Genomic DNA, 23,703 nt, shown 5'->3' with positions numbered 1-23,703 from the left:
CTTAACTGCCCCCAACACTTTGCAACCTTCATTCACTCTCTGATGTACATCTGCTTCCACTCCACCATTTTCTGCAACAACAGACCCCAAATACTGTACTTAAACTGATCCACCTCCTCAAGTAACTCTCCATTCAACCTCACACCACCTTCCCTTCTCGTACATCTCATAACCTTACTCTTACCCACATTAACTCTCAACTTCCTTCTCTCACACCCTTCCAAATTCTGTCACTAGTCGGTCAATCTTCTCTTCTGTGTCTGCAACCAGTACAGTATCATTCATAGTCATTCTCGTCTACCAGTTTTAATCCTCATCCAAGCACTCAAGCATTCACCTCTCTCACCACTCCATCAACATACAAGTTAAATAACCATGGCGACATCACACATCCCTGTCTCACCCCCACTCTCACTGGAAACCAATCACTCACTTCATTTCCTATTCTAACACATGCTTTACTACCTTTGTAGAAACTTTTCACTGCTTGCAACAACCTTCCACCAACTCCATATAAACTCATCACATTCCACATTGCTTCCCTATCAACTCTATCATACGCTTTCTCCAGATCCATAAACGCAACATACACCTCCTTACCTTTTGCTAAATATTTCTCGCATATCTGCCTAACTGTAAAAATCTGATTCATACAACTCCTACCTCTTCTAAAACCACCCTGTACTTCTAAGATTGCATTCTCTGTTTTATCCTTAATCCTATTAATCACTACTCTACCATACACTTTTCCAGTACAATTTATGACAATAAGTAACTTTTTTATTTGTTAACAATTTTTTTCTAAATAAGTCTTTTTAAAATTACCATCAAGTTTTAATAAGTTACCCTCTCCACCAGATTAAACAGTATCCTTCATATCGATACAGTTATTAGATAAAGAAATACATTACCTATACCTTTCCTATTTTATGAAAAATAAAATTTAAACTTTTTTCAAAAGAAAACTCTAAACAGATATCAGAACATAAGGAACTGAAATAAGTGGTTGTACGCTAAATGGAAATTAAAATTTTTCGCCGAACTGAGGTAAGGAAGGAAAATTGACTAACGTTGAGTAGAGCTGAAGATACAGTATTTCATATCATGTGACCATTACTTTAAAGAGCTCTTTAAAAGAAACATGAATTTATTTAATTAACAAATAAGAGTTATAGATTCTAATTTTATTATTTTTTTACTTGAAATTAAATACTGTAATCTATAAGATGAATTAAATAAAAGCAAAAACACTACTATATTTTTACCTTTATTCTATAGAAATAAAAAGAGAAAGATAATCTTTTCTTAAAACCAAAATGAAAATTTATATTGTTCTTTTGATAATTATTGTTATACTAGATAATATCATGTTATTACAACAAAAATACAGCATAAAATTCAGTAGGGGAGGTAAAAAGGAAAAAGAGAAGCTAGAAGGAACATGAATACCCTGTATTGAGCTATGCAGCAATCCAAACCGAAATGACACAGCAAAAGTCAGTGAAAAATCAAAACTATTATTTATAATATTTTGCAGATATAAATGTGTCGATTACAAAAACAATGAAGACCAAAGTCTGGCTGTATATAGGGATCCAATGCAAATTTACTCATAAACCTACCAGACACATTACTTTGCTCACCAGGATACCTATGCACATTAGTAAACTTAGCTCTTTTCATGGCAAGGGTCCAAAGTCACAGCACAAACACATTTCCAGACAAAAAAATAACCTAAACAAAGCCAGAAATAGTTTGTGCATCAACATATATTAATACTCATTATGACCAAAGACAAAAGTGGCTAATCTGTGACAGGTAGGGGGCTAAATTTCTCTCTTGCACCCCCTGACTGACTAACAACCCCTTTAACAAACTTATGGTCATTCCAGCTCATGCAGCAGACTAATCTTAAAAGACAAAAGGTTTATATACATGCAGAAACAACTATACTTTAGTGATAACAATGCAGTACATAGGGCATAGTTTCTAACAAGCACAATACCATACTGGTTGATCCTGTAAATGGGAGGGATATTAGGGTCATGATATAATTTTTTTTTAATATTAAAGTTAACAAACTGATGTTCTGTAGCTATTAGATTGAAGGTTAATAAAAATAAATAGGGATTGAACATATCTACCCAGAAATACAATACTGTATTAACTAAAAACACTTCAAATGTACCTTTTAAAAACTTCTTCTGTACAGCGACACATCCAAAGCTTTGGTCTCTTGCATCCAGCACTTATGATTGCCTGCAACCTTTTCTCAGCTATATCAATATTATTGAAAAAAATCCACAAGTCATTAACAATATCTTCTTTCCGAATGTTGTATCCTGAAAAATAAATAACATTTAGACCTGCCAATAATGAAATACATATCAAAGGACTATTAAAAGCTACAGTAATTTACTATTTTGTATCAATCTCCGGCAACCTAAATAACCATAAATGATTTATAGCTAACAATATTTACTACAGTACTGTATATCCAAATAATTGCTGCATTCAAGTTCATAATTCAAAATCAAAATTAAGAAAAGCCAAACAATTTAATAATTGTAATAAAATGTTTCGCTGAATAAAATGTTTGCTTAACTTAAGAGGAACTCTTATTTGATATTCCTTACCTTGTATAAAGCTCTATCTATTTGGAACCATACAGAGCCGAGGTTATCTTAAAAATATTCAAGTGTAGCCCATAGCACGAGTGTTTGTTACTCATTATTCTTTGTCACTTATTAGATGGCAAGAACCTTGATGTATCTGATAACCTGAGCAGCTTTGAATCAAATACACTAGTTTACCTAGACCACAAGTTAACATTACTAATTCTCGGACTGACCTAAAGGGTTTATACTTGATAAGTACTTGTAAATGTACAATCAGGTGGATAATTCATCAAATAACCATTGCTCAAACATGTGGGGTGAATTCGAAAACATGGAAAAAAAAATGAATTCAAGGTGATGTTCTTTTTTTAAACAAGGAAACCAAAAAACCCAGGATGGATCTAAACTGTTTTAATTAATCATCATAGACTACCTCAGACCTGTTCATTGTACCTACAAAATTGGCTGTCTTCTCAGTAATCATATTCCTTCTTTTAACTCTAAAAATAGGAAATTTAACATCTCAGCCAAAAAGATTTTTAAGCCAACACTGTAATTCAGATGGGTTTCTAAAGTCATTTAGAGTTAAGTTTTTCACACATTCTCAAACCTACAAACCTTTAGCTATTTATCAGGAGTATTATTTTTGGTGAAGCTGAAAAGATGAGTCATTAAAATTTTAGCGAGGATTAACTACCCTTCCCGCTTGGTGGGGGGGGGGGGGGGGGTAGCTTGCTACTGCTCCCACTCACACACACCTGTGATTTAGCTCACTTTGCTTAGAGGTAGGATTTCAAGGTCGATAGGGTCGGCGGTTAAGTTTGTATAAATAGCTAAAGGTTTGTATCGTTAGGAAAAATACATATTTACGAATTTGTCGTTTGCTCCGTAACTGGAATACAAACCTACACTATTTATTATGGGTAACTCACCCATAAGAAAGATGGACGTCCCTGCCAATCTGGCTTTTTGGCTTTACCCGGGGGCTCCTTGTATTGAATATGTTGGAACCAAATATAAGGAGTCCCTACACCTCGCTAAACCCTGCTATGCAAGGTCTGCGGCCTACACAAGCTGTGTTGAGATAGGCAGTGTGACTGTCAAGGTGAAAGTTATTCCGAGACTTTGTAGGAAAAACTGTTGGATGAAGACTTTCCCAATACCACCTCGTCAGGGTATGGGGACGCAACAGTATTGACACATTACAGGTAGTTCTCGACTTACGACCTATGTGACTTATGACGATTTGACTTTACAACGCTTTTTTCAGGGTGATGACGTCACAAGTCTATCGGAAATAGTACGCTACTTGGGCAAATATTTCCTTGGAAATATGTTATTTTTATTAATAAAATAAATTTTTGAATATACTTACCCGATAATCATGTAGCTGTCAACTCCGTTGCCCGACAGAATTCTATGGAGGGATACGCCAGCTATCACAATACTAGAAGGGGGTGTACTTACCAGCGCCACCTGTGGCCAGGTACTCAATCATTTGTTGTTTACACCTCCTCAATTATTCCTCGGTCCACTGGTTCTCTCTGGGGAGGAAAGGGAGGGTCGATTAAATCATGATTATCGGGTAAGTATATTCAAAAATTTATTTTATTAATAAAAATAACATTTTTCAATATTAAACTTACCCGATAATCATGTAGCTGATTCACACCCAGGGAGGTGGGTGAAAACCAGTGTACATGATTAAAGGATAGCTAAGTATCCCCAAATTTCATATAACAGTTATCTCAAATAACAATGAAATAATAAGTACCTGGTAAGGAAGTCGAATAGACCCGTTACTCTGCCTTTTATTTAAAGTTCGTCTTCCTTACTGAGCGCAGCGTTCCTCTTGGAGGCTGAATCAACCCAAAGGTGCCAAAGTACAAGGGGTTGCAACCCTACTAAAGGACCTCTACCAAACCTTTAACCCAGGCGCTTCTCAAGAATGAATAGACCACCCGCCAAATCCAAGGATGCGGAAGGCTTCTTAGCCTACCGTAACAACCATAAAAACAACAATAAAAGTATTCAAGAGAAAGGTTAAAAAGGTTATGGGATTATGGGAATGTAGTGGCTGAGCCCTCACCTACTACTGCACTCGCTGCTACGAATGGTCCCAGGGTGTAGCAGTTCTCGTAAAGAGACTGGACATCTTTCAGATAAAATGATGCAAACACTGACTTGCTCCTCCAATAGGTTGCATCCATAATGCTCTGCAGAGAACGGTTTTTATTAAAGGCCAACGAAGTAGCAACAGCTCTTACTTCGTGGGTCCTTACCTTCAGCAACGCAAGGTCTTCCTCCTTTAAGTGAGAATGTGCTTCTCTGATCAGAAGCCTTATATAGTACGAAAGCCCATTCTTGGACATGGGTCTCGAGGGTTTCTTGATGGCACACCATAAGGCTTCTGACTGTCCTCGAATAGGTTTAGACCTCTTCAGATAATATTTGAGAGCTCTGACAGGGCAAAGAACTCTCTCTAGTTCGTTACCTACCATGTTGGAGAGGCTAGGTATTTCGAACGATCTAGGCCAAGGACGTGAAGGAAGTTCGTTCTTTGCTAGGAATCCAAGCTGAAAAGAACATGTAGCTGATTCGGTTGTGAAACCAATGTTCTTGCTGAAGGCATGAACCTCACTGACTCTCTTAGCTGTTGCAAGGCAAACGAGAAAAGCAGTCTTGAGGGTAAGATCCTTGAAGGAAGCTGACTGGAGAGGTTCGAACCTAGATGTCATAAGGAACCTTAAGACTACGTCCAGATTCCAGCCTGGAGTGGAAAGACGACGTTCTTTAGACGTCTCAAAAGACTTGAGAATGTCTTGAAGGTCCTTGTTGGAAGACAGGTCCAAACCCCTGTGGCGGAGGACTGAGGCCAACATGCTCCTATACCCTTTAATTGTAGAAGTTGAAAGGGATCTCTCATTCCTAAGATGAATAAGGAAGTCAGCTATTTGGATCACAGAGGTATTGGTAGAGGATATTGAATTGGCTCTACACCAGCTTCGGAAGACCTCCCACTTAGACTGGTAGACTCTACGAGTGGAAATTCTTCTAGCTCTGGCAATCGCACTGGCTGCCTCCTTCGAAAAGCCTCTAGCTCTAGCGAATCTTTCGACAGTCTGAAGGCAGTCAGTCGAAGAGCGTGGAGGTTTGGGTGCAACCTGTCTACGTGTGGTTGACGTAGAAGGTCCACTCTTAGAGGTAGAGTCCTGGGGAAGTCGACTAGCCATTGACGTACCTCTGTGTACCATTCTCTTGCAGGCCAAAGGGGAGCAACCAGCGTCAGCCGTGTCCCTTCGTGCGAGACGAATTTCTGCAGAACTTTGTTTATAATCTTGAACGGAGGGAATGCGTACAGGTCGAGATGGGACCAGTTCAGAAGGAAAGCATCTACATGAACCGCTGCAGGGTCTGGAACAGGGGAACAATAAAGCGGAAGTCTCTTGGTGATGGAGGTGGCAAACAGGTCTATGGTAGGTTGACCCCACAACGTCCAAAGTCTGTTGCACACACTCTTGTGGAGGGTCCATTCCGTGGGAATGACCTGATTCCTTCTGCTGAGGCGATCCGCTGAAACATTCATATCGCCCTGGATGAACCTCGTGACCAGAGTGAGGTTTAGACCTCTTGACCAAATGAGGAGGTCCCTTGCGATCTCGTAAAGGCTCCTCGAATGGGTCCCTCCTTGCTTGGAGATGTAAGCCAAGGCTGTGGTGTTGTCTGAATTCACCTCCACCACTTTGCCTAGCAGGAGGGACTTGAAGTTCAACAGGGCAAGATGGACTGCTAACAGTTCCTTGCAATTGATGTGGAGTAATCCTTGTTCCTTGTTCCACACTCCTGAGCATTCCCGTCCGTCCAAGGTCGCACCCCAGCCCGAGTCCGATGCATCCGAGAAGAGAAGAAGATGGGGGGTCTGGATGGCCAATGATAGACCCTCCTTGAGAAGAAGATTGTGCTTCCACCACCGGAGAGTGGTCTTCATCTCTTGGTTAATAGGGATAGAGACTGCTTCTAGAGTCGAGCCCTTGTCCCAATGAGCTGCAAGATGGAATTGAAGAGGGCGGAGGTGGAGTCTCCCCAGCTCGACAAACAGGGCCAGAGATGAGAGGGTCCCTGTGAGACTCATCCACTGTCTCACTGAGCAATTGCTCCTCTTCAGCATGCTCATGATGCACTGTAGGGCTTGGTTTATCCTGGGGGCCGATGGAAAAGCCCGAAAATCCCGACTCTGAATCTCCATTCCCAGGTACACAATGGATTGGGAGGGAATGAGTTGAGATTTTTCTAAATTGACTAATAGACCTAGGTCTCTGATTAGATCTAAAGTCCAAGAGAGGTTCTCCAGACAACGACGACTCGTGGAGGCTCTCAACAGCCAGTCGTCTAGGTAGAGGGAGGCTCTGATGTTCGATAAGTGCAGGAATTTCGCTACATTCCTCATCAGATGAGTAAAGACCATAGGAGCTGTGCTTAGGCCAAAACACAGGGCTTGGAACTGATAGACAACCTTTCCGAAAACGAATCTCAGGAAAGGTTGGGAGTCTGGATGAATGGGAACGTGAAAGTATGCATCTTTCAAGTCCAACGAGACCATCCAGTCCTCCTGTCTGACCGCTGCTAAGACCGACTTGGTCGTCTCCATTGTGAACGTCTGCTTGGTGACATACTCGTTGAGAGAGCTGACGTCCAGCACCGGTCTCCAACCTCCTGTCTTTTTGGCCACAAGAAAGAGACGGTTGTAGAAGCCCGGGGATTGATGGTCCCGGACTATAACCACTGCCTTCTTCTGCACAAGTAGCGACACCTCCTGTTGCAATGCTAGCCTCTTGTCCTCTTCTTTGTAGTTGGGAGAGAGGTTGATGGGCGATGTGGTCAGAGGCGGTTTGAGGCAGAATGGAATCCTGTAACCGTACCTCAGCCAACTGACAGACTGTGCGTCTGCACCTCTCTTCTCCCAGGCTTGCCAGAAGATCTTGAGCCTGGCACCTACTGTTGTCTGGAGAATCTGAGAGTCAGTGCTTTCCCTTGGATGTCCTGGGTCCTTTCTTAGACTTGCCCCTGTGAGAGTCTGGACGGGAGCTTCCTCGGCTGGGGGCTCTACCACGAAAGGGCGGTATGAACCTAGTGGCCGGGGTATCAGCCACTGGAGAGCGATAAGTCTTGGGGACAGAGGTGGTAACCTTAGACTTACGAGCCGATGAAGCTACAAGATCGTGCGTGTCCTTCTGTATCAGGGCAGCCGACAAGTCCTTAACTAGCTCCTCGGGAAAGAGGAACTTTGAGAGTGGAGCAAAAAGGAGCTGTGACCGCTGGCACGGTGTAATGCTGGCTGAGAGGAAGGAACACAGTTGTTCTCTTTTCTTCAACACCCCTGATACAAATAACGACGCTAGCTCACCCGATCCATCCCTGATAGCCTTATCCATGCAGGACATAATTAACATGGCAGAGTCTTTGTCCGCAGGAGATGTTTTCTTGCTGAGGGCTCCCAGGCACCAGTCGAGAAAATTGAACATCTCGAAAGCTCTGAACAACCCTTTCAGAAGATGATCCAGGTCTGAGAAGGTCCAACAAACCTTCGAGCGTCTCATCGCAGTCCTCCTAGGCGAGTCCACCAGACTTGAGAAGTCAGCCTGGGCAGAGGTAGGAACTCCCAAGCCTGGTGCTTCCCCTGTGGCATACCAAACGCAACCTTTCGATGCGAGCTTCGTTGGAGGGAACATGAAGGAAGTCTTGCCCAGGTGTTGTTTAGACTGAAGCCAATCCCCTAAGATCCTTAAGGCCCTCTTGGAGGATCTAGCTAGGACAAGCTTAGTATAACATGACTTGGCTTGTTGCACGCCTAGCGAAAACTCAGATGGAGGAGAGCGGGGAACAGCAGAGACGAAGTGGTCAGGGTAAAGATCCCTGAGTAGAGCCAAGACCTTTCTAAAATCAACAGACAATGGAGAAGGCTTAGACTCCTCCACGTCTGATGAGGGATCAAGATGTGCCTCCTCATCATCCGACACTTCATCAGCAGAAGGTAGCGAAGCAAAAGGACCAGAATGCTGAACCGCAGAGTCAGAACGGGTAGGAACAACAGCAGAGGTTTCCTCAACTTGAGGGAAAACCTGAGGTTCAGACTGCATAGGTTGAACAACAGTCGGAGCAGAAGGCAGGTGCAAGGGTGAAGGAGGTTGACTCCTAGCAAGAGTTGCACCCAAGGAATGCACCAGCTGAACGGAGGACGGAGGCGGAGTAGTCCGTTCCTGTTCCTGAGAGATGAGTGGAGCATGAGAAGGTTGAGGCTGCGCAGAACAAGGTAAAGTTCTAGCAAGCAGAGGCTCCTGAGGCGCAAGTGCATGGTGTAGATGAGCTTGCCTAGATGAGGGTTGAACTCGGTGCAGCGCTGGTGCAGCAGACAGACTCACGGAGGGGAGAGGTTGTTGTACCCCAACCGAGAGTTGCACCACTGGTGGAGCAGCAAGGGGAGGAGGAGGAAGAGTGTAACTCTCCTGATCCCCAAGCAAAGGTTGCCTTAAAGAAGGCTGAGGCTGAACAACACTGTGAACAGCAAACTCCGAAAGTGGTTCAACATCATACGCCTGGCAGAAGGTGCTGCGACCAGGCGGAGCAGGTGCAGGCTGGGCGAGCACAGGCGGAGCAGGTGCAGGCTGGGCGAGCACAGGTGCAGCGAGAACAGGTGGAGGGAGTGCAGGCAGAGCAGGTGCAGGCTGGGAGAGCACAGGCGGAGCAGGTGCAGGCTGGGCGAGCACAGGTGCAGCGAGAACAGGTGGAGGGAGTGCAGGAGGTGCAACACTCTCAGCCCGACATTCACGCATTAAGTCCGAAAGCTGAACTTGCATGGACTGAAGCAGGGTCCACTTGGGGTCGGCAGAAGCGATAAAAGACTGAGGTAAAGTCACAGTCGGGGTCTGTATAGGCAGAACCTTACTCCTCTTGGGCGGAGTACTGTCAATCGATGACAGAGGCGAGTCGGAGCTGAGCCAATGACTGCAACCTGGCTGAGCACTCGCTGACTGAACTCTACGTTTCAGCGGTCTCGAGACCTGAGACCAACGTTTCTTCCCTGCATGAAGATCAGCGGACGAGAAGACGGGCTCAATCGTCTGCAGGTGGGAGTGACGGTCTAAGGAAGACACGCCCGCAACCACCGAGGATAATTCTGTGCGCCTAACAAGGCCTGTCGAACCCTTAAGCCCTTCGACATTGCTTCTCCCCTGGGCATGGGAGCTTGCAAGAGGTCCCGGACTGGGAGGACGACTGGCTCGCACAGAAAAATCCTCACGCACCACACTGGCACCACTAGCACTTGGCACTGCACAGACACTAGCACTCGTCACAGCACTGGCACTATTTCCACCCACTGCACTCTTGACCTTCAGTTCTTTAACCTCGGCCATCAGAGACTTATGGTCACTTACCACTGATTCTACCTTGTCTCCTAAAGCCTGAATAGCGCGCAAAACAGTTGACATATCAGGCGGAGGGCACACAGTAGGTTCGGGGGTAGCCACTACAGGGGTAGGAAAAGGTAGGGGATCATGAGGTGAGGAAAACATAGAAGAGTGAGAAGAACTTCTCCTAGCTCTAGTTCTCTCTAACTTGGATGAATATTTTAAAAGACGTACAAAATCCAATTCCGAAAGTCCGGCGCACTCCTCACACCGATTTTCTAATAGACAGGGCCTGTCCCTACAGTCAGAACAAGCGGTGTGAGGATCTACCGAGACCTTCGGAATACGCCTATTGCAAGACCTACATCGTCTATGGGAGGGAGCTTGCGAAACGTCAGACATCTTGGTTCAAAGAGTAAGTCAAAGGGTGATCCAAAAAACAAGCAAAAATTCATTAACCGTTAATCAGAGTTTATATAAAAGCTAACTAGCTAATATAAAAAGGATTCCAGTATGCGACAGCCGTTAATCTAAGAGAATACTTCACCAAATATCCATGAATAAACTCGAAGACCATGAGCGTATCCCAGAACGTCTAGCCGGAAGCACGACAGAGGAATAATTGAGGAGGTGTAAACAACAAATGATTGAGTACCTGGCCACAGGTGGCGCTGGTAAGTACACCCCCTTCTAGTATTGTGATAGCTGGCGTATCCCTCCATAGAATTCTGTCGGGCAACGGAGTTGACAGCTACATGATTATCGGGTAAGTTTAATATTGAAAAAATCTATTTTCTTGTATAAAAATAAACTGAATTATCTTGGTAAATTATTATTTTCTTTTTTTGATAATATACAGTATCAATTTTAAGTAAAAAGTACATTAAGAACAGTTTTTAATATCTTTCGATTTCATATTATGTCTGGTGATGTCATATTACCGGCGGAAAGCGACCTGGCAATACAGGGATTTCCTTCCAATAAGCTAACGATTAATATTAGTATTCCCATTATTGAAATATCAAGTAACGATACAAACAATTTTATGGGTCTGTATCGATTATCATGAGTACTAAGTAACGTAAATTTGGTTCTATGCTATTTTACTTAATATCTGGTAATAGATCAATATTCATCTAAATAAAGTACACTAATAGGACAAATATTTTGTTGAAAATAACATATTTCCTTTTACATTATAAAAATTAAATACTTTTGCTTGCTAAGTTAGTATTTTCTTTAACTTCTTGCAAGAAAAAAGAGAATGAATTTACTTATTTTGCAAGTCTTTCTTTGTCAAGTTTACGTCACGTGTCTTGTGACGTCATAATTCTGACTGAAGCGCGCTGACAAACAATGATTTCCCATCAGCGTGTTACCAAGTACAGTAATCTTATTACCATATTCCCATCATCGAAACACTGAGTAACGATGTCAAGTGTTTTAGTTTTGAGAATAGTAAGACTTACCGTAAATTTAAGAAAAAAAAAAGTCTGATGACGTCATATTTCTGGCAGAAGGCGAGTGGGAAATCAGTGATTTCCTTTTGATGCATTACTATTCCCATAAGCAAAACATCAAATAATGATACAAAGAATTTCTAATAATGTTTAAAGAAATAGGAAGATAACTGAAATAAAATTCAAAATACAGAGAGAGAGAGAGAGAGAGAGAGAGAGAAAGGTGCGTATTTCTCTTACAGTAATGTGATACCCAATAACATATTGCTGCTGATGTAATATTCATTATGAAGAGATTTTGAATGTCAAGAAAATTATATAAATCAGCATTATTTATACTATATGCGGGCATTATCGTAATACGGCAGCGTGACCTTGAGATCAGCTGATGCCAACCGAAAGTAAATCAAAAGTAAAAGAGAAAGAGCTACAACGATTTCGCATGATACCTAATGATAAGAAAAACTGCATGGAAACTGATTTTCTTATCATGAAGATATTTCTAATAGGTTAAGAAATTATAAAAAAAAAAAAAATTACCATTCGCATGTACGTCACATTTTGATACGGTAGGTAGCGGCACTTTCAGATCAGCTGATCATAACCAAAGATAAACAAAATTTTAAGTAAGTAATTCTTGACTGGTAAAATGCTTCCAAAATTAAAAAATAGAATACAAAAATGCATTAATGGAGCATATGATATCATTTGAAACAAGAAAATGGAATAATGATAGACTAAGAAAATATTGATAAAATATGATGGAGATGATTGCCGAATTATAACGCATCATAATAAATCTCTATATCTTTCATACTTCTCTACACTATTACTCTGCAGCCATTCTTCAAAAGCCCTCTTTTTCTCTTCCACTTTTACCTTCACTCCTTCATTCCACCATTCACTGCCCTTCCTCATGCTGCCTCCAAAAACTTCTTGCCACACACATCACCTGCAATACCAACAAAATTTTCTTTTACTAACTTCCACTCCTCCTCTAAATTACCAGTTTCTCTTACTTTCACTTAATCATATGCCATTTTCAACCTTTCTTGATATAGAGAGAAAAATGTGGAAGTAAAGCGCAAGGTAAGTGAGGCAAGGAGGACAGCTGACCTGAGGTGCTGAGGTGGGGTCAGGGATTGGGTCATTCAAATGAAGAGAATAAGAAGAAGTTTTGGAAAGAAGTGAAGAGAGTAAGGAAGGCTGGTTCAAGAATTGAAGAGACAGTGAAAGATGGAAATGGAAGGTTGTTAAAAAGAGAGGAGGCAAGGAAAAGGTGGGCGGAATATTTTGAAAGTTTACTGAATGTTGAGGATAATAGTGAGGCAGATATAATTGCTGTTGCAGGTGTTGAGGTGCCGGTGATGGAAGATGAGAATGAGAGAGAGATTACAAGAGAGGAAGTGAGGAGAGCACTAGATGAAACGAGAGTAGGAAAAGCATCTGGATGGATGGTGTGAGAGCTGAAATGTTGAAAGAAGGGGGTGTGACTGTACTTGAATGGTTGGTGAGATTGTTTAATATGTGTTTTGTGTTGTCAATGGTACCAGTAGATTGGGTTTGTGCGTGTATTTTACCACTATATAAGGGTAAGGGAGATGCGCATGAGTGTTGTAATTCAAGAGGTATTAGTTTGTTGAGTGTGGTGGGAAAAGTGTATGGTAGAGTACTGATTAATAGGATTAAGGATAAAAGAGAATGCAATCTTAGAAGTACAGGGTGGTTTTAGAATAGGTAGAGGTTGTATGAATCAGATTTTTACAGTTAGGCAGATATGCGAGAAATATTTAGCAAAAGGTAAGGAGGTGTATGTTACGTTTATGGATCTGGAGAAAGCGTATGATAGAGTTGATAGGGAAGCAATGTGGAATGTGATGAGGTTATATGGAGTTGGTGGAAGGTTGTTGCAAGCAGTGAAAAGTTTCTACGATTGGTTTCCAGTGAGAGTGGGGCTGAGACAGGGATGTGTGATGTCGCAGTGGTTGTTTAACTTGTATGGTGATGGAGTGGTGAGAGAGGTGAATGCTCGAGTGCTTGGACAAAGATTGAGACTGGTAAACAAGAATGACTATGAATGGGAGGTAAATCAGTTGTTGTCTGCGGATGATAATGTACTGCTTGGCCGATTAGTGAGAGAATTTGGAAGGGTGTGTGAGAGAAGGAAGTTGAGAGTTAATGTGGGTAAGAGTAAGATTATGAGATGTACGAGAAGGGAAGGTGGTGCGAGGTTGAATGTCATGTTGAATGGAGAGTTACTTGAGGAGGTGAATCAGTTTAAATACTTGGGTTCTGTTGTTGCAGTAAATGGTGGAGTGGAAGCAGATGTACGTCAGAGAGTGAATGAAGGATGCAAAGTGTTGGGGCAGTTAAGGGAGTAGTAAAAAATAGAGGGTTGGGCATGAATGTAAAGAGAGTTCTGTATGAAAAAGTGATTGTACCAATTGTGATGTATGGATCGGAGTTGTGAGGAATGAAATTGACAGAGAGACAGAAATTGAATGTGTTTGAGATGAAGTGTCTAAGGAGTATGGCTGGTGTATCTCGAGTAGATAGGGTTAGGAACGAAGTAGTGAGGGTGAGAACGCGTGTAAGAAATGAGTTAGCAGCTAGAGAGGATATGAATGTGTTGAGGTGGTTTGGCCATGTTGAGAGAATGGAAAATGGCTGTCAGCTAAAGAAGGTGATGAATACAAGAGTTGATGGGAGAAGTACAAGAGGAAGGCCAAGGTTTGGGTGGATAGATGGAGTGAAGGAAGCTCTGGGTGATAGGAGGATAGATGTGAGAGAGGCAAGTGAGCGTGCTAGAAATAGGAATGAATGGCGAGCGATTGTAACACAGTTCCGGTAGGCCCTGCTGCTTCCTTCGGTGCCTTGCATGACCGCGGAGGTAGCAGCAGTAGGGGATTCAGCGTTATGAAGCTTCATCTGTGGTGGATAATGGGGGAGGGTGGGCTGTGGCACCCCTAGCAGTACCACCCAAACTCGGTTGAGTCCCTTGTCAGGCTGGGAGGAAAGTAGAGAGGAGAGGTCTCCTTTTCTGTTTCATTTGTTTGATGCTGGCTACCCCCCAAAATTGGGGGAAGTGTCTTGGTATATGTATGTATGTTTAACCCTTTTACCCCCAAAGGACGTACTGGTACGTTTCACAAAAGCCATCCCTTTACCCCCATGGACGTACCAGTACGTCCTTGCAAAAAAATGCTATAAGATTTTTTTTTTCATAGTTTTGATAATTTTTTGAGAAAATTCAGGCATTTTCCAAGAGAATGAGACCAACCTGACCTCTCTATGACAAAAATTAAGGCTTTTAGAGCAATTTAAAAAAAAATATACTGCAAAATGTGCTGGGAAAAAAATAACCACCTGGGTGTTAAGGGTTGGAAATTTCCAAATAGCCTGGGGGTAAAAGGGATAATAAATCTATGGAAACTTCACTTTTTTAGTAAATCGACAACTACCTGTACTAGGTACACAAGGGAGCATGGTTTATCCGCAGTGGTTGAGGTCAGCTTGTGTAGAGAACCCAGGCTGCTGCTTTCCCCATAAGAGGGAAGGATGAAGAAAGAAAAAGAAAAGAAATAAAAAAAGAGCCAAATATTCCTTTTCATTCATGCAGACTAAAACTGGGTAACAATGCCCTCAACCTTCTGCTACTTGTCCAATAAGGTGCTTGAGGTATACAACCAGCTGTTGTGCAGCCACCACAGGACTGATAGAGATCGTATCGCGTTCCTGTGGGTCACGTCTTGCAGTAGAAAGGTTATGAAAGTCACCTGGAGCATTTATACCCTTGCTTGTAGAACCTGCATCAGAGAAATCTTATTTGAAGGGTCAGGGGCATAGCTATGCCCCTGACATGGTAGGTCAACGTGTCGGATTAAGAGTGTAATTGATGACTGTGAATCCAACAGAGATGATGTTTTGGTATTCCTCCTCTTGTCTCTCCCAGTGATGACGACAAGAGAAGGCACCCAGGTGGGCTGTTGCCATTCTCTTGAGGTAGAGCCTCAAACCTCACCCCGGGTACAGTAACAGATGATCTGGATCGTCAGTTTCCGAGTGGAGACTTGTTGTCTAGGATCCATCACCTCTGGAGACTGTGTCTTGGCAACAAACCCAGGCACAAAACTGAACGTTGCCTTTCACCCTTCTCATGAATGGGTGAGGTCGAAAGAGAGACAAAGTTCCTTGACTCGTTTGGCCACTGTCAAAGTGAAAATTTGTTGCCTGGGGAAGTAGACTGTAGGGAGGTCTCCTCAGAGAACTCAAACCATGTTCCGAGAGGGAGGTCTCAATTCCGAAAGGGTAAAGGCAAGTTTGTAAGTCTGCATGAGTTAGTTAAGATCTAGCGATGAGGGGATGTCCCTTTCTTTCAGTTTGAAGACAAGGCTCAAGGTTGAGTGATTGTCTTTACCTGCCAAAACTGAAAAGGGGGGTCTTTTCCTCCTGCAAATACAGTACTCAAGAATTCTGCATTGCTGGAATAAAGGTATCATTTGGACAGGTATGGTTTTATTATTATTATTATTACTAACCAACCTACAACCCTAGTTGGAAAAGCAAGATGCTATAAGCCCAGGGGCTCCAATAGGGAAAAATAGCCCAGTGAGGAAAGGAAATAAGGAAATAAATAACTGGAGAATAAATTAACAATAAATCATTCTAAAAATGTAACAACGTCAAAAACAAATGTCATATATAAACTATAAAAAGACTCATGTCCGTCTGGTCCACATAAAAACATTTACTCCAACTTTGAACTTTTGAAGTTCTACTGATCCAACTACCTGATTAGGAAGATCATTCCACAACTTGGTAACAGCTGGAATAAAACTTCTAGAGTACTGTGTAGTATTGAGCCCCATGATGGAGAAGGCCTGGCTATTAGAATTAACTGCCTGCCTAGTATTACGAACAGGAAAGAATTGTCCAAGGATATCTGAATGTAAAGGATGGTCAGAGTTATGAAAAATCTTATGCAAAATGCATAATGAACTAATTGAATGACGGTGCCAGAGATCAGGAATAAGAAATTTAATAGACCGTAAGTTTCTGTCCAGCAAATTAAGATGAGAATCAGCAGCTGAAGACCACACAGAAGAAAAATACTCAAAACAAGGTAGAATGAAAGAATTAAAACACTTTTTCAGAATAGATTGATCACCGAAAATCTTAAGACTTTCTCAATAAGCCAATTTTTTGTGCAATTGAAGAAGACACAGACCTAAAGTGTTTCTCAAAAGTAAATTTGCTGTCGAGAATCACCCAAAATTTTAAGTCATACAAATTTAAAAAAACATTATCAATACTGAGATCCGGATGTTGAGGAGCCAACGTCCTTGACCTACTTACAATCATACTTTGAGTTTTGTTAGGATTCAACTTCATACCCCATAATTTGCACCATGCACTAATTTTAGCTAAATCTCTATTTACCAACCTCAGATCTACATTCAGGGGATGGAATTGATGCAAAGACACCAACCACAGAAGACATTATACTTTGCCTGGCAGACTGATGCTGAGGAATTCATCAAATATCCAGACAACCTCTTTGCTAAAAACCTCTCTGAGGTGCTAGGTAGTCTCCAGGCGTGCAATCATAGTAAAGCTATAGCTTGTGGTTGATGTCGAAGTGTGGTTGTCTGTGACGTGGAGAGGGTTCTCTTGGAGGCTCCGTCAGATATTGCAGAAGGTTCGGAAACCATTCTGTGTAATGCCATAGCGGAGCTATGAGAGGCCTTAAAAGGCTTACCGATGTGCTAGCCTTGTTGAGTACCCTTCTCATCAGACAAAACGGGGACGAGACGTAAACGTCGTTGTTGTACACACCGTTGTTGGCATGCCTCTTGCCAGAAAGCCTTGGGGTCTAGGAATGGGGAGCAGCGGAAGCCTGAGGTTCAGGGGCTTTGCGAATAGATCCACAGTTGGAGACCTCCATAGAGTCAGGAATTTGTGGGCTACAAGGTGATCCAAAGACCATTCGGTACACCTTATCTGAGATGCTGTACTCAGGACTGTCGGCGAGTACATTCCTCTAGTCTGGAATGAAGCGTGCTGATAGCTGTATCGAGAGGACTTCGGCCCATCTTAATATCTATACCATTAGATGGGAAGAGGCTGCGAGCAAGATCCTTCTTGCTTGTTGATGTGAGCCATTATGTGGTGTTGTCGCTCATCACACCACCGAGTGGCTGGAGCTGTTGAAGGACTGGAATGTTGGCCTTGATCTCTCATCAGATTTAAGTGAAGGTACTTTCGGACTCTGTCCAGAGGCCTAAGTATGGTGCAGCACGATGGTCCCTCCTCCCTTCTTTTTATTTGTCTAAGCACAGCATCAAGTCCGGGGGGGGGGAAGGATGGGAAGGTACTCCCCTACGTAGATTCTTGACTGTCACCCATCCCTCAAGGTCCGTCCAATCCTCTGGTCCCAAGGGGATCAGAGGGGGAAGAGTGGCGAGTTTGAAGGGGAGCCGTTATCAAGGTTACCCGGTGGATCCCCTCCCCGTACTGCTATGGCGTAACTATTCCTTGTTGCATTTAAGCATGGATAGCCACAGATAGAGTAGTTTCGGGTGGGGTCTTTTATTACATAGTTGTATACTCCTTTTTGAAAGAAGGAAGGGTCCATCAGGAGGACATGGCAATATCACCCAAAAATAGATTATTCACTTTGCTCAAAATCCGTTTTTTGGGCTCAGCCATGTCACCCTGATGGAAGTATACCAGAGAATTACTTGAAAGTACTATATCTGTGGATTTGTATAAGTGCCTTTACTTTGAATGAGTTCCTTATATGGTCTCCTAGACCTTTATATATGACATTACCGTTATTTGTCATATCCACTAGGCTTGGAACTAGCTTAGAGCTTCCTGCCCCCTGCAGGGAAAGTGTCAACTTCGACTATAAGGATTCAAAGTTTGTATCTCCATAGGGACGGAAGGTAAATCTCAGAGATTACCTTTTATCACTTGGAAATCTGTACTCTGATTTCAAGTTGGGCCCTTCTAGGGTTTAATTAAAACTCTAGTATACTTTATTTGTCTGTAACTGAGATAGCAGCAATAAGACGCAAATACATTCAGTATTTCACCTTGTAACTAGATTATCAATTGTAGTTACAATCAGGTATGAATCTGATCCGGCATTGAAAACACATCAGGGTCCATATTTTCTCCTTTTGGGAAAAATATGTAATTTCATCGAAATGATGCCACTCAATGGAGATGTGAAACCAAATCTGCCTGATTTGTACAGATTTTGGAAATGCCTGAACACCGTGACGCAACGTTCACTCTGCACTTGTGTTATCGGTCAGATATGCACCTATATGGAACAGTGTGTTAATCATCGTTGTGATTTGCACTTGAGAGTAAATGTACCCATGCACCCGATGCACTGGAATGTCCCAAAGCAGTTCACTGTTCGTCGCAGGCTTAGACGACGGGTTTCTAAAACTACCCGCCGCCACCACAACATGTCTTATTTATGTACTTGCTTCGTATAGCATTGGAAGAAGTTCCGTGTAGAAGCAATCTTCTTAGGATCATGAACTGCGGGTGAGCTGTCAGGATCCGCTCTGCTGCGGGTGAGCTGTCAGGATCCGCTCTGCTGCGGGTGAGCTGTCAGGATCCGCTCTGCTGCGGGTGAGCTGTCAGGATCCGCTCTGCGAATAAGTAGGCGAGCATTGCTCTCATTTAATTTAGGGATAGATTTTGAACCTGAGGTTTCGCCTTGGAAGAGCTGTCCTTCCTTGAAGTTTGAAGTTCTATGAAGACACCCTAATGGGCATAGGGAGACATCTTCTTTCAGTGGGCAGATTCTCCAAGGACCCCACCTTTTGGTGGGCAGCTCGTTTTTGGCAAGAAAGTAGGATCGGGGAAAGGATTCAGTTCTCCCTCTTCTGTGAACTGAATATGGCCTGCATCCCTGATAGGCCAATATTTCACTAACTCTAGCCCCTGAGGCTATTACGAACAGAAAATTGAGTTTCCGTGTTAGCTATTCTAGAGTACAATCCTCATTGTTCAGGTTCGAAGCATAGTGCAAGACTTGACCAACGCCCATGTAATGGGCTTTGGAGGGGTTGTCAGCTTGGGTCTAGTGCATGCTTTGGTACCTTAAAAGGGGTTCGCTTATGAGGATCGTCTCAAAGGCGTATACAGGAGGTCTAGTCAGGGCCGACTTACACGTGGTTATTGTGGTGGAAGTCAAGCCTAGTCCAAGTAGGTGAAAGATGAAAGGGAGACAGAAACCTGTTGAAATTTCTGTTGGTCCCTTTGTTTACACGAGGGTTACCCCTTTCTTCCAAGACAATCCACATGTCTCCTAGTCGGACTTGACTTGTACTCTACAATGAAGTCGGCCACATTCTTCAAGATCCCAACCTTTTGTTCGCTGTTAGGGCGAAAAAATCGAGGATGAAATGTAACAGCTGACTTCTGCACCAGTTTGGATAAAACTGGGTACAGCAGAGGACTTTAACAGGAGATTGGTTGGTGGAAACATAAGTTTGATTCCATCCATTCCAGTCGAGAGACATGACGTCTATCGCTTCCGCTTAAGGTTCTCGTAAGGGGCTACATAACGAGGTAGTTTCTTGTTGTCGCTCGTTGTGAAAAGGTCGATCTGCAGTTCCTGGATTTTAACGAAAATAAAGGATAATGAGTCTACGTCTAGGGACCATTCCGTCACTATCGGCTTTCGTCCGGATAGAGCATCCGCCGTCACATCGCTGAACCTTTGGAGGTGAACTACTTGATAAATGCCATCCTATCTTCCTTGCCAGGCAGAAGATGGCTAACATCACGTAGTTGAAGTGATATGAAATCGAGCCTTGTCGATTAGACATATTACTATCACCTCGTTGTTGAGAGCCAATCTGTTATGGACTGTTCTGTGAGGGTATAGTCTCCTCAACGTCAGGTGGACTGTCACAGCCTCCAAGATGTTGATGCATATCACCACTGATGTTTGTGGTGGTTGCAAGAAAATTGTCTATGCTAGGCTCTTATTCGTTGACCACGGCCTTAATGGCGTGCGCAATCGGGTTGGTTTCAACATTGTTGAGCTCTTCAAGCGTTTGATGCGTATCTTCTCCAGACTCCTGGCGTATCCTTTGGCTGAGCTTCTATCATCGGGTCTATCACTACTGCGAACCGGAGAGAGCCCAGTGCTTTTTCCTGTTGGCATTTTGAAATCCTCTTGTGTTGGATTAGTCTCTTGACAGATGTCGCTATTTCTCTCCTCTTCTTTAATAGAATGGAGAGGTGGTGTGACTGCAAGTTCCCATGGATTCCTAACCACTGAAACTTGTGAGCTGGAGAAAGGTGAGACTTCTAGCGATTGATCTTGAGACAGGTGTTCCAGGAACTGAATCACCCTTCCGGCCGCTTGCAGACAAGTAGTCTTGGATGCTGCCCGCACCTGCCAATCGACCAGTTATGCTACTACCTGTACTCCTTCGGAGCATAGGTGCTGGACGATTGTGTCCGTTAGCATTGCGAATACCTTTGGGCTACGTTCAGTCCAAAGGGCATGGCTGTGAAGACAAATTTTGTCTTCTGTAGCCTGAATCCTAGGTAAGAGGAGATTGGGCGACTGACTGGTAGGTGCCAGTAAGCAACTGCCAGGTCTATTGAGACTGTATACGCCCCTTTTGTTAGAAGGGTCCTTGTGTGTTACACTGTAAGCATCCGGATCTTGTTGTTCTCGATGCACTTGTTGAGTGAAGACAAGTCTAGAATGACTCTGGGTTTGTACGAGTTTTTCTTGGGAACGCAAAACAGCCTTCCTGAATTTAGATGGACTTCGCATTCCTCATTACCTTCTTGATCAAGAGTTTTGAGGTATATTCTTCCAATAACGGGAAGTGTTGGAAGAATTTTTGGAAAGGTGGATTTTGTTCCATTTCTAACCAAGTCCATTGGTAATTTGGCTGTGGACCCAGGGATCGAAGGTCCGATGATCCCGAAAGTGGAAAGTCTACCTCCTACCTGGAACCTCTCATTGTTAGAGGTTCCTGAGGATATGTTTCCATGACCATGTCCTCCTCCACCCTTGGGGGGATATCCGGAGGATCCTCTTTCGGGGCCCTTACCTTTGTAGGACCGAAAAGTGGTCGAGTGCCTTTCAAAGCTTGGATTAAATTATTATTATTATTATTATTATTATTATTAATTGCTAAGCTACAACCCTAATTGGAAAAGCAGGATACTATAAGCCCAGGGCCCCAACAGGGAAAATAGCCCAGTGAAGAAAGGAAACAAGGAAAAATAAGATATTTCAAGAGCAGTAACAACATTAAAATAAATATTTCCTAAATAAACTATAAATACTTCAACAAAACAAGAGGAAGAGAAATTAGATAGAATAGTGTGCCCTCAAGCAAGGGAACTCTAAACTACGACAGTGGAAGACCATGGTACAGAGGCTATGACACTACCCAAGACTAGACAACAATGGTTTGATTTTGGAGTGTCCCTCTGCTAGAAGAGCTGCTTACCATAGCTAGAGTGTCTCTTCTACCCTTACCAAGAGGAGCGTAACTGGCTACCAGCTGATGAGAGCCCATCTGGAGGGTGGTTCACAGCTGGACTATCATTTGAGGCACCGTGGTCATGGTCACGGTTGGAAATTGTGCAGTTCTAATGATGATTTCCTCTTTGAGGACATGCCCCACTTTTGGAGCAGGTTCCTACTCTCCGTGGTGGCTTTGGTAATGACTTCTTGGACCACTTCCTGTGGGAAAGGGTCTAGGCCCCAGATACATGATGAAATCAGTTTTCTGGGGCGTTATTAAAGTCCTGCACACTTTTCTAAGCAGTTCTGATGAGACAAGGAGATGGTAAAATTATCTTTCATCTTCTGTTCCCTTCTCATAGGATGGTTTGGCAACTTTAGAAGGTTCTCATTAAACTGCTAGCCTCCTATCTCCGGTCCAACCCCGAGATGGAGAAGGTTAGATGTACCACTTTCCACTTCTCCTCGCAGGTGGGCGTAGCTAGAGATAATGGTTTATATTTCTCTAGGATTGGGCAGGGTTTTCCCTCTTCGACTGCTCTCATGACACAGTCGGGGGCTTTACCCGAAAGGAGGAAGGTTCAGGAGGAAGGAGCAACAAAGGTTGGATGCTTCTTGCTCAATGCTGAGACTTTGGAGTTAGTATATCCGGCCCCTTTCCGGGTCTTGGTAAGGATGGCTTGAGCCTTGTCTTGTTCGAGGACAATGACTTCCTTTAGTATAGTCTCCTCACGGGATGTAGGTTCATCTCGCAGTCTCACATAGTAATCTGGGTACGCTGAAAGCTGGGCCAGAGTTGAAGCTCTTCAAGGGGATTAGAGCCCAACTTCTAAGAGATATAAAGCTCCCATTCAACATGGGCATGTGTTCCGTCTACCTCCAGGGGTTGGTTCGGAGCAGTGAGGGAGGTCAGATATTTTAGGGGGCTTAGCGGAGCCCCTGGAAGCGCCAGGCCGTTTCCTTCCCTGTACCTCTCTCTTCATCTCTTTGAGATCTTGCTTATTCTCCTCTCGTTCCTTCCGGAGCAATGTCAGCGTCTGAGGAGATCAACTCTAGGAGCGTTTCGCTCCTGCCGACCTGTCTAGCCAGTTGGGGAGTTGGGGCTGAAGAGGTTGAGGGCATAAGTTGATATGGCGGCACAGTGAGCTGAGGGACCTCAGTCACCGTCAAAACGGATCCTTCTTCCTCCTTGGGTGGTTGAACCACTCCTTATTTAGGGCCTTCTAGCAGTAGGTCCTGTCCGGTGTCAGTGGACACCTCTGACATCCTATCTTGGTGGAGGTCTAAGCTTTGCAGTGTCTGTTGATATCCGTGTCCACTGTCCGTTGGATAGAGGGATGCTGGACCTGTGCCTGAGGCACAAACGTATTCGATTGAGCCTTAGGGAACAGTAGGCATTACAAAGATTTGTTAGGTAGGTAAGGTCCCAGAGAGTTCTTCTGGAAGCCTCATACTCACCTTTGGTGGGTTTCCCTTGCTGTATCCCTTGACTCCGTAGTGTCAAGGATATCTTTTACAAAGCCGTCGGTGTGCAAGGTCAGGCGATTGGAGCGACCCTTCGGGTCCCAGAACCTCAGGGATACAGATACGATGCAGTAGGGGCGTAAAACCTTACTCTTGTGGTTGCAGAATACAATTGTACACTTCGCCATTGGCTCCTCCTGTAAGGGAGAAAAAAGGGTGAATGAGTACTA

The 23,703-nt window shown here is 43.4% G+C and overlaps 1 protein-coding gene across 1 annotated transcript in view; it reads right to left on the bottom strand.

The window, feature by feature from the left end:
- Window positions 1-23,703, bottom strand: part of mTTF (mitochondrial transcription termination factor) — a 121,460-nt gene that overhangs the window by 10,651 nt on the left and 87,106 nt on the right. The window contains exon 6 of the mRNA XM_068375449.1: window positions 2,189-2,342. Within this exon, the coding sequence (XP_068231550.1) occupies window positions 2,189-2,342 (154 nt within the window). The remainder of the gene's footprint in view (window positions 1-2,188; window positions 2,343-23,703) is intronic.

Source organism: Palaemon carinicauda, chromosome 6 (genome assembly GCF_036898095.1).
Source record: "Palaemon carinicauda isolate YSFRI2023 chromosome 6, ASM3689809v2, whole genome shotgun sequence".
NCBI lineage: Eukaryota > Metazoa > Arthropoda > Malacostraca > Decapoda > Palaemonidae > Palaemon > Palaemon carinicauda.
This window is presented reverse-complemented; position numbering and strand designations above follow the sequence as displayed.